This window comes from Panicum virgatum, chromosome 9K (assembly GCF_016808335.1).
Source record: "Panicum virgatum strain AP13 chromosome 9K, P.virgatum_v5, whole genome shotgun sequence".
In the NCBI taxonomy this organism is placed as follows: Eukaryota; Viridiplantae; Streptophyta; class Magnoliopsida; order Poales; family Poaceae; genus Panicum; species Panicum virgatum.
In genome coordinates this window covers 60,655,055-60,667,435 of record NC_053144.1, presented here as the reverse complement: position 1 = coordinate 60,667,435, position 12,381 = coordinate 60,655,055, and the positions used below count along the sequence as shown (strand labels likewise).

Below are 12,381 nucleotides of genomic sequence, written 5' to 3'. Positions count from 1 at the left end.
CTAGTGTTGTCGGGTTTTGTAAAGAACGCTGTCACTTCTGAGGCAATCATCTGATAAGCAAAATCAGGTGCTCAGGTTCAAATTTTAGGCCCATTTAGATTCACACGTTTTATGCATTTTAATGGAAACAATTTTGTTTCCCGCGCAAATATATATAGAGAGAAAATCCCGTCAGTCCGGACTTAGGCCTTACCATCAATTTAGACCAAACATATAGTAGTTAAAAAATATTTTGATCAAGAACACAGTATATCATGGTTGAGTTAGGGTCTATTTAGATGGGCTGAATCAAGTGCTAAACATTAGCACTCATACCCTTTACTAAAGTTTTTGAATCTCTTATCTAAAGTTTAACCCACACTGTTAGCACTTCTATTTGGATAGGCTAGTACTAAAGTTTACCACTTTAGACATTAACATTTGAATACAAACACCATCTTATACATCAAGCTAAAACAAAGACACCAACTGCCAAGTGCTAACACGCAGTGAATTAGCCCAAAAATCGAATTGTCCCAAATAAAATGGAAGAAATTCCGAAATAACCATCTTATTGCTGTCTGAGCCGTAGCACTCCCGATCCCTCGGCGTCAAAATCGCAACTCCCGCCGCCTACTGCAAAGGTGACTCAGAGCACGGGGACGAAGCAGGCCTTGGCGTCCTCGCCCGCCCACTGCAGCGCGTTCCACCAGTGCTTGTCGCACTCGATCCGCACGGTGCCCTGCTGCCCGCGCGCCGGCCGCAGCGGGATCCTCTTCAGCCGCGGGCACCCCCTCGTCTGCACGCGCCGCAGCTCCGGGAACGCGCACTCCCCCTCCACGCGGACGGCCTCCAGCTTGGGCAGCCCCAGCAGCGCCAGCAGCCTCAGCCTCGGGAACAGGACCACCTCCTCCGCCGCGCTGCCGCCGTCCTCGGCGCCGCCCAGCAGCCTCATCAGCCCGTTGCACCCGCTGAGGTTCAGAGACTCCAGGCAGGGGAGGTGCTGCACCCACGTCAGGTGCGTCAGGGAGTGGCACGCGCCCATGGCCACCTCGCGGAGGTTGGACGCGGCGGCGAGGGACCACGCCATGGCGCGCAGCTTCGTGAGGAACCCAAACTTGATGACCTCCAGCCCGGGCACGTGCGCGTCGGCCACGATCTCCTCGACGTCGGACGAGTAGACCACCAGCTCCCGCAGGCTCTCCTGCACGCCGCCGAGCTCCGGCGTGTGCTCCGCGGACAGCAGCGGCAGTGCGCGCGTGCCGTCCAGCTTGCGCAGGTGGAGAGACCGGGCGCGCACGCCAGGCGCCAGCCGCGCGAGCCGCTCCACGTCGCGGGTGGTGTCCAGCCAGATGCCGAGCGACGCCACGCGCGCGCCGCTGCTCTCTAGGTCGTCGATGACCGGCGAGACGTAGTCGTCCGCGACGGAGACGATGCTCGCGGTGAACACCTCCAGGACCTGCAGCTTCCCGAGCCGCGAGACCAGCCCCGGCGGGATCGTGATCTGGATGTAGTAGTTGTCGCGCAGGTAGAAGTACTTGAGCTGGCTCAGGTTGCCAAGCTCCACCGGCAGCGACAGGATCCTGTTCTTGGATAGGTTGAGGTACTCCAGGTTGACCAGGCAGCAGATCTCCATGGGGAAGGCGTCTTGGATGCCGGTGTCCTCGAGGTCCAGGTACGTGAGCTTCGTGAAATGCTGGATCGCCTGGAGCATCCTCTTCGGGAGGGCGCGGTTGCACTGGAGCATCAGCGACGTCGGCTGCGCCTCCGCGAGGGCGCTGCCCGCCTTGGCCGGCGCGTCCTCGATGCTGTTGTGCATCAGGGACACGCGCCGCGCGCCGCGCCACAGCGCCTCCTCGCGCGGGGGCTCCCTGAGCCCGGCGCCGGCGCGGACCAGCCACTTGCCGGGCGCGAACCGGAGCGCCGCGTCGCGCACAACGTCGTGGAGCCTGACGTGCGTGTCGGACGGGAACATGTTGTACCGGTGGTTGTCCCCCGCCTCCAGGAGGCGCGCGGCCACCAGGATGGCGATCACCGAGTGCCCGAACCGGTGCGCCTCGTCGATGTCGCCGGCGAGATCGGGGAGCAGGCCGAGCCCGATCCAGCTCTGCACCAGCTCGTCCTTGGAGATGTTGTGATCCTCGGGCCAGAGCGCGCAGGTCAGGAAGCAATCCCTCGCCGTGTCGCTCTCCAGGTTGTCGTAGCAGAACTTCACCAGAGCGTGCGTGCTCTTGTCTGAGCCGGGCGTGGTCGAGAGCTGGGACGGCTTGAGGGCGTCGAGTGCATCAGCCCACTCATCTGCTGTGCGCTTATTTGACATGGCGCGGCCGACGGTGACGAGGGCCAGAGGCAAGCCCTTGCATTCTGCTGCCACCTGCTCGATGGCAGAACAAGTTAGCGTGAAGAAATCAAAGTATTGTAACTGGAAATTCAGTGTTCGACAAAGAACTGTTTGGTTTCTGTGAATATTTAGGAGTATTGTTAGCCTAAATATTTTTATCAAACAAAAAAAACAATTCTAAGTTCTAACTGAAAATTCAATACTACATCCATCCCAAAATATAGCTCTTTTTAAGTTTTTTTCAAATCAAACCTTTTAAACTGTGACTATCGATGTTAAAAAACCATAAAGATTAACAACATAAAAGTGATACTAGTTTATTCACAATAAAACCAACTATCGTAATATGCAACCTTTTTCTATTTAGAAGTAATTTTTTTAAAGATATTACTAGTCAAAGATGAAATATTCAACTTTGACCAACTCTAAAAGACATTGTTGCTCAGATAGTTATGCAAAGAAAAAAAATGATAATGATAACATTTAAAAGGACTGGATGTGATGTAGAATAAATGGACCTTGCATTGAATAAAGGGCCGTAAACTCAAGTGTTGCCAAATAATTGGCTTCCTATGACATTTTTTGTAAAAATAAACACAACTAGCCACCAATCACGATATTTTATAAACATGTTAAGCACTAATCTATTTACAAAACCAAAAGGGGGTATTAGGAATCAATGAACATCATATGTCTTTGGACCGGTGCCATCCACTTTAGATCAGTCAGCAAAGTAGCTAGATGTCCTTTGGATCAAAACCATCCACTTCAACACGCAAGTAGCATGATGTTGATCCAAGGCATAGAGCGCTAACTGAGAAATCAGTAGGTTGCAAGTAATTGAAAAAATAGTCAAAACGAAACAACTATTTTAGACTGAGCGGGTGATATTAAAGTACCCTAAAGAGATGATTTGAACAGATCCATGGTTTTCAGGCCATGTTCAGTTCCCAAAAAAATTTCTACCGTACCCTTTAGACACATATATAGAGTTTTAATAAAATTGAAAAAAATAATTAATTATACAGTATAACTGTTATACGAGATGAATTTTAAGTCTAATTAGTCAACTAATTATGGATATTAATTGTCAAATAATAACAAATGTGCTACGGTAACAAAATCTAATTTTTTCGCAAACTAAACACGATGCATAGATCAGCTTATTACCTGTCTCGCAAGTGTGAGTATTTCCGTGTGGCGATGGATGGCGTCCCCGCCGACGTTGGCCTCAAAAAGTCTCCACGCATCCTCCTCGTTGAAGCACTCCATCTTGATCTTGCTGCGGCAGCCCATGTCGGCGCACAGCGCCTCGCTCCTCGACGCCACTATGACCTTCCTGACCTTGCCGTTTGCCATGCCGAGCGGCTGCGGGATGCCGACCCTCTCCAGGTCCAGGCGCTCCCACACGCCGTCCAGCAGGAGCAGGAAGCTCTTGTCCCTCAGGAAGCTCAGGATCCCCGCGGCCTGCGCCTGCTCCGTGGGCGCGTCCCGCAGCCCGAGCACGGACACCACCTCCCTCTGGAGCTTGGCCACCGTGCAGTCCCTGGAGGCCGCGACGAGCAGGACGTGGTCGAAGCGCGCGACGCGGCCGCACACCTCGCGCACCAGCTTCAGCGCCGTGGTCTTGCCCACGCCGCCGGCGCCCCAGAAGCCGAGCGCGGCGTCGCGGTCGCCGAGGAAGCGGAGCGCCTCGTTGAGGTAGGCCCTCGCGGGCCCCGCCTCCGCGGGGAGGTCCCGCAGCTCCTCCGGGTCGCAGAGCAGCGGCGGCGGCTCCTGCGGCGTGGCCAGCGCGGCCTCGAGGATCGCCGCGCCCTGCTCCCGCAGCGCGCGCACCGCCTTGAGCTGCTGCTCGGCCAGCCCCGCGACGGGGCCCGTGGGGAGGAAGAGGTACTGCAGCAGGCGGACCACGTAGAGCTGCCCGCCGTCGTGGCGCTCCTTGATGGACGCCAGCTCGTCCTGCGCCTCCTGCACGCGTCGCAGCCACGCGCGCACGGGGTCCGACGCCGGCGACGTGTCGTGGCCCAGCACCTCCGCCCGCTGCCGCAGCAGGGCCTCCACCGCGTCGGCCAGCTCCTTGACGCGCCGGTCGGTGTCGGCCAGCGGCTGCCACCACTTGCCGAAGAAGAGCACCAGCACCGCGCCGCCGAGAGCGAGCGAGCCGAGCACGGCGGCGAGCTGCAGCTCCATCGGATCCCCGCCGATCGACCTGTAACCAAACTAAGATCTCCGCCAGCGGCGCGCTTCGATCTCTCGTGCGTTCAACAGCGGCACGGCGATGCTACTAGGAAGACAGCGGTGGCATGCGCGTGCGAGTGGATGGACTGAGGCGCGGCTAGGTTTAAGAGGACGGAGCGAGTGAGTAGGTGGGGGTGGCGCGAAGGGAGTAAATGGTGCAGTGAATGCGTGAGCGGAAGCGGTTGGACGACGACGCTGAACGCCTGCCGGCGTGTCTAGTCACGAGGGCGGCGCAGGAGTGGAGGCAGGGGCCAGGTGGGGATGAGGAGCTCGGGGTTGGAGATCCATCGAAGCTGGCTCGTCGTGAGTGGCCATGCCGTTCGGCTGCTGCACCATCCGCATTCATTCACGCCATCGCCATGGACGCGCTGTTCGCCATGGACGCTGTTCCGAATGCATGGGTACTTCAGCACGTCGCCCAGGGGACCAAGTCCCAAACTGTGTGCAAGAAACCCACGCTCGTTCTCACGCGTCCTTGAGGTTTCTCGCGCGCCATGAGAACTTGAGAAGCGAGATGATTGAACAGGGATCAGGGATGCAGAGTTTTGAAAGGAGATGACTTAACATACGCTAAGTGAAAAAAAAATGAAAACGGTATCTGCGAATGTTGACATCAGCTATATGAATTTAGGCGCTGTTTAGTTCTAAAAAAAATTTGCACAATACTTATTACATCGAATGTTTTGACGCATGCATGAAACATTAAATGCAATTGAAAAATAACTAATTACACAGTATGGCTGATTCATACGAGATGAGTCTAATAATAATAATTAATTTATAATTAAATATTAATTGTTAAATAACAACGAATGTGCTACATTACTAAAATCCAATCTTTTTCACCATCCAAACAAAACCTTATATGTCATTTTCATGAAAATGTCATGTCACAGATACTGTAATTATATTCATCCGGAAAGAAAATCGCAATGAATTTTTCCCACTTTTTGGTGGACGTGCCAACAAACCAAGGTACGAAGTGAATTTAAAGCTACTGAATTGCACTTTTAAGTTATTGCAGTTCAATAGGACGACAAGGAGTCATTATTCGAAGGCAGGCACTGAGCTATGTGTCTCCTGTCCTGTCAAAGCGTAATCTTACAAGGGAGCCCAGATTACGCTTCAAGATATGTGAACAATGGGAGTACCCATTAACTAAATACTAGGTAATAGAGAAATTGGATTGGATTGTATTTCTACAACAATAATTTTACGTTTAGTGCCTTACAAGGGAACCTCCCCCAAAAGAACTAAAAACACATTGAAGTGGTTTCTTGAGGTTCTCCTCTTCGCTGCCTCCACTCCCGAAATCAATCCTATCAACGCTTTGCTCTACCACCGCCTGGTAAGGAAAACGATCGAGGTAGAAGCTTGAAGCCGATTCTTTTTATGAACATGCGTCAAGCTTTAGAAATGGAACGAGCGATACACCCAAAAAAAATCGAATGCATGAACCGTTTAACGCGCCGACAAACACCAATTTCCCAAGTTTGTGGACTACATGCCTTGCAAACTCAAAAACTCAACTTCAGAAAAGGCATGCCATCACTGCATTATTGCCAGAGTTGATTGATACCACCGAAAATCTAAAGAGCTAACCCAAATCGCTATAAACTTTGTTAGAAACTACTCTATGTGTCTCTCCATTGTTACCCTCACCTGTAGCCTCTTGAGAGGTTATCAGAGTGGCCAAGGGGTGGGACCAGTTAGATCAACGCCCACTGATGTAGGACCGGAATCAAAGACTGCTGGCTCTTGGCTGCTACGCAAGTATAGTACGCAGTGAAACGCAACAAACGATATGGACGGGGTCCGACGCCGACGGCCGACTTCTTCAGCGCCACAAACGGAAGAACAGAGCACGTCCGGACCTGGCCACATCATTTCCGTTCCAGTTGGTACACACAGAGGCAGAGATCCCGGGCTCGGCGCGCCCGGCCCTGGTCCAGAATCTCCGAAACTGCCGTGCCCGTCTGCTCCTGCGGCGCGCACCACAAGCCGCGACGATTCCCGGACCGGCTCTCTGCAGCCACGGAGTTCGGAGATTCCTTCCCCACGGAGTACCAGGCGGCGAGGCGAATCGCCTCCCGGCAGAGTCTGAGCCGCCCCCACGCCAAGCCGCGACGGCGCGCGCCACGGAAGCTCCTCGCCACCAATGCAGGGGGCCATCGCGCGCGCGGCGCTGTGCCCCAATGCTCGCCGCGTCACGTTCGGCTGCCCGGCGGCACGCGTGCGACACGTACCGAGAGGCCTCTCCGGCGGCGGCGGCAAATGGTGCGTCGCGGCTGCCGCGGGCGAGAGGGGGCGCGACGTCCCGGGGGTCGCGGACGCGCGCCCGGTGGCTGAAGGGAGGCACGCGGCGGGGGCGGGGCCTGGCGCGGTGGCGCCGCCCCGCGGCGCGCGGAGAGGGAGCGTGGCCGGCGCCGTGGCGTTGATCGTCGGGACCAGCATCGGGTCCGGCATCCTCGCCGTGCCGCAGCGCACGGCGCCCGCGGTGAGTTTTTCCTGTTTCGCCACCCCCCAGCGCGACATCACTGGTCACCCTGATCCATTTACCATTTACCATGGGCGGGCGCGGCACGCCGTCAACGCGGAGGCCCGCCGGAATTCATTTCCGCGATCCGCTCCCGCAAGTTGCGGGCAGGTGCAAGGACGAACCCGCCGGGGAAAGATGCTGCTGCCAGGACAATGATTTCCCCAATTATCACCGGCGCTGTCAGTACCAGTAATTGCCACCATGGACCAGCTGCAACATCTCTCGTCTATCACTCTATCTCTTTCCTAACAATGAATGATTTTTCATACAGTAGAATAGTACCAGTAGAGAACAGCGCGTGGCCCCGTCTGAATAATCACTTCTTCTTCTTCTTCTTCTTCTTCTTCTTCTTCTTCTTCTTCTTCTTCTTCTTCTTCTTCTTCTTCTTCTTCTTCTTCTTCTTCTTGAAACAGAACCGTCTGAATAATCACTCAACCATGCACAGTACCTTGGCGGAGCATAGGTGCATATGACCAAACCAACTGAATTTCTCTGCCCAAGTTATGAGCATCCAATCGTTGGCATGTTGTTCGGTTTTAGTAGTTGGCACGACGATAGAATCTACGCGTTCAATTCTCCCGATTCGAGCGCTGGATTGGTTCTGAACTTCCAATCGATCTGGAAACATTTCCTGAACGGAAGAAACATCTGCATTCATCAGTCCCAACGCCCATTTCGTCAGGGAAGCTGCACTGACCGCTGCCAAAATTGATGGATGCAGGGCTTCATCCCGAGCGCGGCGTGCATGGTCACGTGCTGGGCGTTCCTGGTGGCCGAGGCCCTCCTCATCGCGGAGATCAACGTCCACCTGCGACGGAGGCGGGACAAGGACGTTAGCCACGGCGGCGGCGGCGGCGGCGGGGACCTGGACCTGGACCTGGAGGTGATCTCCGTGAAGAGCATGGCGCAGGAGACGCTGGGCGCGTGGGGCGGGCACCTGGCCACCGCCGCCTACCTGTTCCTGTCCTACACGTCCATGGTCGCCTACGCGTCCAAGTCCGGCGAGGTGCTGTCCCGCCTGGTCGCAGGCGTGCCCGAGCCCGTCTCCGGGGCCGCCTTCACCGCCGCGCTCGCGCTGCTCGTCGCCGGCGGCGGCACGGGCGTCACCGATCGGGTGAACCAGCTGCTCACGTTCGCCATGATAGGCAAGTACTCGCTCGCTGCTCGCGATCTCGATCGCGTACGTGTCCGGACAGACTTGCATGCCGTGCCATCCATGAGCTGCCATTGCCAATTACTACTGCAAAGTGATCATGCGCGCATCAATGCTGCCGTTTCCTAGATCTGAATTAACACGCGCCCGGGAAAGGATCTTTGCTTTGAGCCTATGAGGCCCCGCTATTTATTCCGATGCCTTAATATTTCAAGACATGTCAGCAATGTCTTCAATTCAAGTGTACCACCTGCTAGTGCTGCTATGCCCAAAAGTTTTTCCCAGCAGAGGCGTCCCATATCCAAAGGGGCAAAGGGACGTACTGGCCATCTCTGTACTACTGATCATCATCAATTCATGAGCCCTAGCTTAAAGAAAAAAAAAGAAATGATGAACTCTGTTGTGACTAGCTAACCATGATCTGTATGTCTGTCCATCGCAACAGGTTTACTGCTGGCGATTGAGGTGTCAGCAGTGGCGGTCGGCGGTGGCCTGAGCCTGCCAGCGAACGCCAACTGGGAGCAGGTCCCGGCGGCGCTGCCCGTGATCATCTTCACGCTGGTCTTCCACGACATGGCACCAGGTACCCCGTACCCCCACGCCGATCGATCCAGCACGTCGCCGAAACGTTCAGAGCCTTGGGAACGTACTGAGCGCTCGCTGATCTCTCGCAGTGATCTGCGCGTACCTGGAAGGGGATCTCGCGAGGATCCGGCTGTCCATACTGCTCGGCAGCCTCGTGCCGCTGGTGTCCCTGCTCGTGTGGGACGACATCGCGCTCGGCCTCGCCACTGACCTCACCCGCGGCCTTGACATTCTGGACATGTTAAAGACAGAGTAAGGACACCGCGGCGGTAGCAAGAACATCGCGCATCTTTTTCGGCAATCTGCGTGGCCGTTCAATGCTTGAGGTTTACTAGATGGATCGTGCCGCCGACGCCGAGGCACTCAATTTCAGTCACGTGAATAGAGTTCTCTGGTTTTTGTAGTTGGAGCTATACGGTGGTGGAGACTTTCTCGCTCCTCGCCGTGGGGACGTCGCTCATCGGAACGCTGCTTGGGGCTTCCCAGTTCTTCATCGAGCAGCTGACCAATGTGGCCTCTTCATCATCAGCCCGAGAGCATGTAAATGTAAAGGTAAGTAGGCCACCAAGCGATTTCTAGGAACAATGTGTGAAGTTTTCTGACAAAAAAAAATGGTGAGTGCAGGAAAAGATCAACAAAGGCATTGGTGTATTTCCTAAGGAAGATGGATCCGGGCATCCTGGTGTGGCAGCAATTCTGGAGAAGAACAGGCTCAGCTACATCGCTACCGGGATTGTGGTTGTCCCGACCATGGTCATCGCAGCTACCGTCCCGGATTCATTCTCCATAGCTACCGACATCGCAGTAAGTGTACATCAAAACATGTGGCATCTTATCTTAGTTAAATTGGTGCAGACGTAGCATCCCATTCTTCACTGCTGTCCTGCACAAATGTTCAGGGCGGATACTGCATGACCATCCTGTATGGTGTTCTCCCTCCACTGATGGCCTGGGCTATCGGCTCCAAACTGTCCGGCACGAGCACCGGACTCGCAGACGAAGAGCTTCCGAAAGAGAGAGACAGGAGGGGGGAAATGGAATGGGACATGACCAGCGCAAGTGCAAAGCCTGTTCTGGTAGGGATGGGGGTGTTCTCTGTCCTCATGGTGCTTGAGCAAATGTTTCAGGACTTCCTTAGTTTCAACGCGTCTGTAGCTTCGTAATTAGATCAGGAAGCATAGTTTGCGCCGCCAATGTTGATCTCGCGTTAACTACCGGTTGATGCTAGACTGTTAGGCGGGCCATGTAAATAGCAGAAGTATGCAATACATGATGTGTTTGGGGTGTAGTACTGCCAGTTTGGCCTGTGTTCTTTACCTTTGAGCCAATTGCGCTGCACTTGCGAACCGTGATCTCAGACTCGAGTCCAGTTCCAGTTCTGGTAGGGTGACGGGTTTCCACAAAGCTACTTATTAGCGTAAAAACTGTGCCCAACATAAAAATAGTTTGCCAGATGCCTCAGACGAAGGCAGCTGAGAAGGCAACAGAAAGCTTAATGAGAGTTAATTGGGCTTCTGATTCATGTGATTGTTTAGAGTGGATCAAATCCACTGTAATGGACTGGAGTTGTGCCTTATGTTCATCTCTTGGATAGAATGAATCTGTTGCTCGATGTTGAGTTGCTGATGAACATAATTGAGAGATTTCAGACAAAAGATTGGTTGGCATACTGTAACACCCCAGGTGTTAATTACCTGTAATTAGGATTAATCATGTGTTTGACATCATCATTAGTGTTAATCGTGCTTGTAAAAATTTTTGGATTAAATTTTTGCTAGCTTGTTAACACATGAAATGATGACTAATTTTCAAATCCAATGAAACATGCTTTAAAAATAACTTTTAAATTCTTGCTCAAATGGACTTTTGCCTAAAAACAAAGTTGTAAAGTTTTAAACTGTGAACAATTTTCATGTTGGTGGTTTTTCAAGTTGCTACACAAAAATTTAGGAAAATTTTGAATTCAAGCATGAATAGGACAACCAAGTACTTTCTTCAAAAATTCAAATTTGACTTTTGAACTAAACCTCAAATAAAGTTTTGACTGAAACAAAAGTTGAAGATCTCGAAATTTTGAACAATTTTCGTATTCAAAACTTTTCCATTTGAGGCCATGAAGAAGGAGAAAAGGTGAGTTTACGAACTGGGCTTTGGAACCTCGAATTATTTACAGGAATGCCATTACTCCATCTCCTGCCCTGCTCGCTGCTCGACACGCCGCCGAAGCCATCGCCGCTTCTCGACGTCCGTGTCCACATGTCGGCCATCACGCCCCGACCTCTTCCGCGCGAGCTCGTGCTTATCTCCTCCTGGTGCCGTCCCCATTTTCGCCCCCTCCTTCCTCTGCTAGAGCTCGGGTCGAGCCGAGCTGCGCAACGCTGCCGCCGTCCGCCGCTCCTGCCACACCCCACCGCCCCGCAGCCGTCCTCGCACCCGAGCCTCCCCAAACCCCGATCCACCTTACTCTCTATCGCTTCCACCACACCCCGAGCCCGATTGCGCTGTTCCCCGGCCGAATCGAGCCCGCGCCACTGTGGCCGCCATTGCCCTCCACCGGAGCTCCGTCTTCACCGTTGACGACCCCCCTCCAGCCCTCCTCCGGTCGATTCAAGCCCTCGGTGAGCTTCCCCGTGCCGCCCTCATGCTACCCGACCTCTTTTCCCTCCTTTTCCTACGCCGGCGCCGCCGGAACGCGGCCATGCCGCCGCCGGTCGACCCTCCAGTCGCCGCCGCATGTCGCGGGCTGTGCTCCCGTGGCCCCGCACCACACCACTGCACTCGTCGGGTCCGCCCGCCCGCGCTGGCCGTCATGCCGCCCTGCCTCGTCGCCACCTCGCCTCGCTGTCGCCTGGGCAGCTGCGCCGCTGCCGCGGCCGCCATGGGCGCCGCCACGCCGTCCCACGCCGCCCTATGCGTGCCCTTGCCCCGATACTGCGCGCCCCAGCTCCGCCGGCCCACCCTAGTCATGGTCCGGCCACCGCCGGCGGGGGAGCGCCGCGCCACCGCCGTGCCCTGCCGCGCGCCGGCCGTGGCGTTCGCATGCGCGTGCGGAGCAGAGCAGGGGAGCTGGGCTGGGCTCCCTCCCACTGACGGGTGGGGCCCAGTCATCAGCCCCCTATTTAGATTTTGTTTTCCGATTTCATTTATTTATTTCGGCTGATATTTCATAAATGCATATCAAATTACAGAAAAATGCTAAAAATGCAAACTAAATTTTGTTAGGTTTCTTAAATCATGATCTTCAGAGGAAAAATACTCATGCATGTGAAATGTCATTTTTGCCCCTTCTAAAAATTTGGTTTGTGTTTAAGCTAGTTTATTTAATACCGGTGGTTCAGTTACTCTAAAAATTATGGAATTTTATTTAGTAGATTACTCTTTATATGTGTAGTCCACTGAAAAATTTTCAGGTGCATGGCCTATGTGCATGTTTGTGGATCTATTGTTGTTTGATTTCCTTTGCTAGGGTTAAAGTAAATACTTTTCCATACCAATAAATGTTGATAATTTATTTATGCACTCCTTATCAGTAGTTTTTCATGATAG

The 12,381-nt window shown here is 53.8% G+C and overlaps 2 protein-coding genes across 5 annotated transcripts; one reads left to right on the top strand and one right to left on the bottom strand.

Annotated features, from left to right (window-relative positions):
- Positions 1 to 252: 252 nt before the first annotated feature.
- LOC120652985 (disease resistance protein RPS2-like) lies at positions 253 to 5,019 on the bottom strand. Its single transcript, XM_039930967.1, has 2 exons — positions 3,491 to 5,019; positions 253 to 2,353 (listed from the first exon to the last, which is right to left on the bottom strand). Exons 1-2 carry the CDS (start codon positions 4,508 to 4,510, stop codon positions 629 to 631), a joined length of 2,745 nt encoding a protein of 914 aa, XP_039786901.1. The 5' UTR covers positions 4,511 to 5,019; the 3' UTR covers positions 253 to 628.
- Positions 5,020 to 6,475: 1,456 nt separating this feature from the next.
- Positions 6,476 to 10,190, top strand: LOC120652984 (tyrosine-specific transport protein-like). 4 transcript variants are annotated; one of them, XM_039930965.1, is made up of 8 exons: positions 7,078 to 7,286; positions 7,511 to 7,560; positions 7,819 to 8,242; positions 8,696 to 8,833; positions 8,925 to 9,087; positions 9,240 to 9,387; positions 9,460 to 9,639; positions 9,735 to 10,190. In XM_039930965.1, exons 3-8 carry the CDS (start codon positions 7,843 to 7,845, stop codon positions 9,996 to 9,998), a joined length of 1,293 nt encoding a protein of 430 aa, XP_039786899.1. In that variant the 5' UTR covers positions 7,078 to 7,286; positions 7,511 to 7,560; positions 7,819 to 7,842; the 3' UTR covers positions 9,999 to 10,190. The 4 variants fall into 4 exon arrangements, with proteins under 4 accessions (XP_039786896.1, XP_039786898.1, XP_039786897.1 ...); XM_039930962.1 differs by lacking the exons at positions 7,078 to 7,286; positions 7,511 to 7,560 and adding an exon at positions 6,476 to 7,055; XM_039930964.1 differs by lacking the exon at positions 7,511 to 7,560 and having other exon boundaries at positions 6,485 to 7,286.
- Positions 10,191 to 12,381: the final 2,191 nt, after the last annotated feature.

Excerpts from the sequence above, each read along its gene's own strand:
- LOC120652985 (XM_039930967.1), bottom strand. The coding sequence starts at position 4,510 with ATGGAGCTGCAGCTCGCCGCCGTGCTCGGCTCGCTCGCTCTCGGCGGC. Across the intron at positions 2,354-3,490 it reads TACTCACACTTGCGAGACAG|GTGGCAGCAGAATGCAAGGG; the intron begins GTAATAAGCTGA and ends GCCATCGAGCAG.
- LOC120652984 (XM_039930962.1), top strand. The coding sequence starts at position 6,717 with ATGCAGGGGGCCATCGCGCGCGCGGCGCTGTGCCCCAATGCTCGCCGC. Across the intron at positions 8,834-8,924 it reads CTTCCACGACATGGCACCAG|TGATCTGCGCGTACCTGGAA; the intron begins GTACCCCGTACC and ends GATCTCTCGCAG. Across the intron at positions 9,640-9,734 it reads CCATAGCTACCGACATCGCA|GGCGGATACTGCATGACCAT; the intron begins GTAAGTGTACAT and ends ACAAATGTTCAG.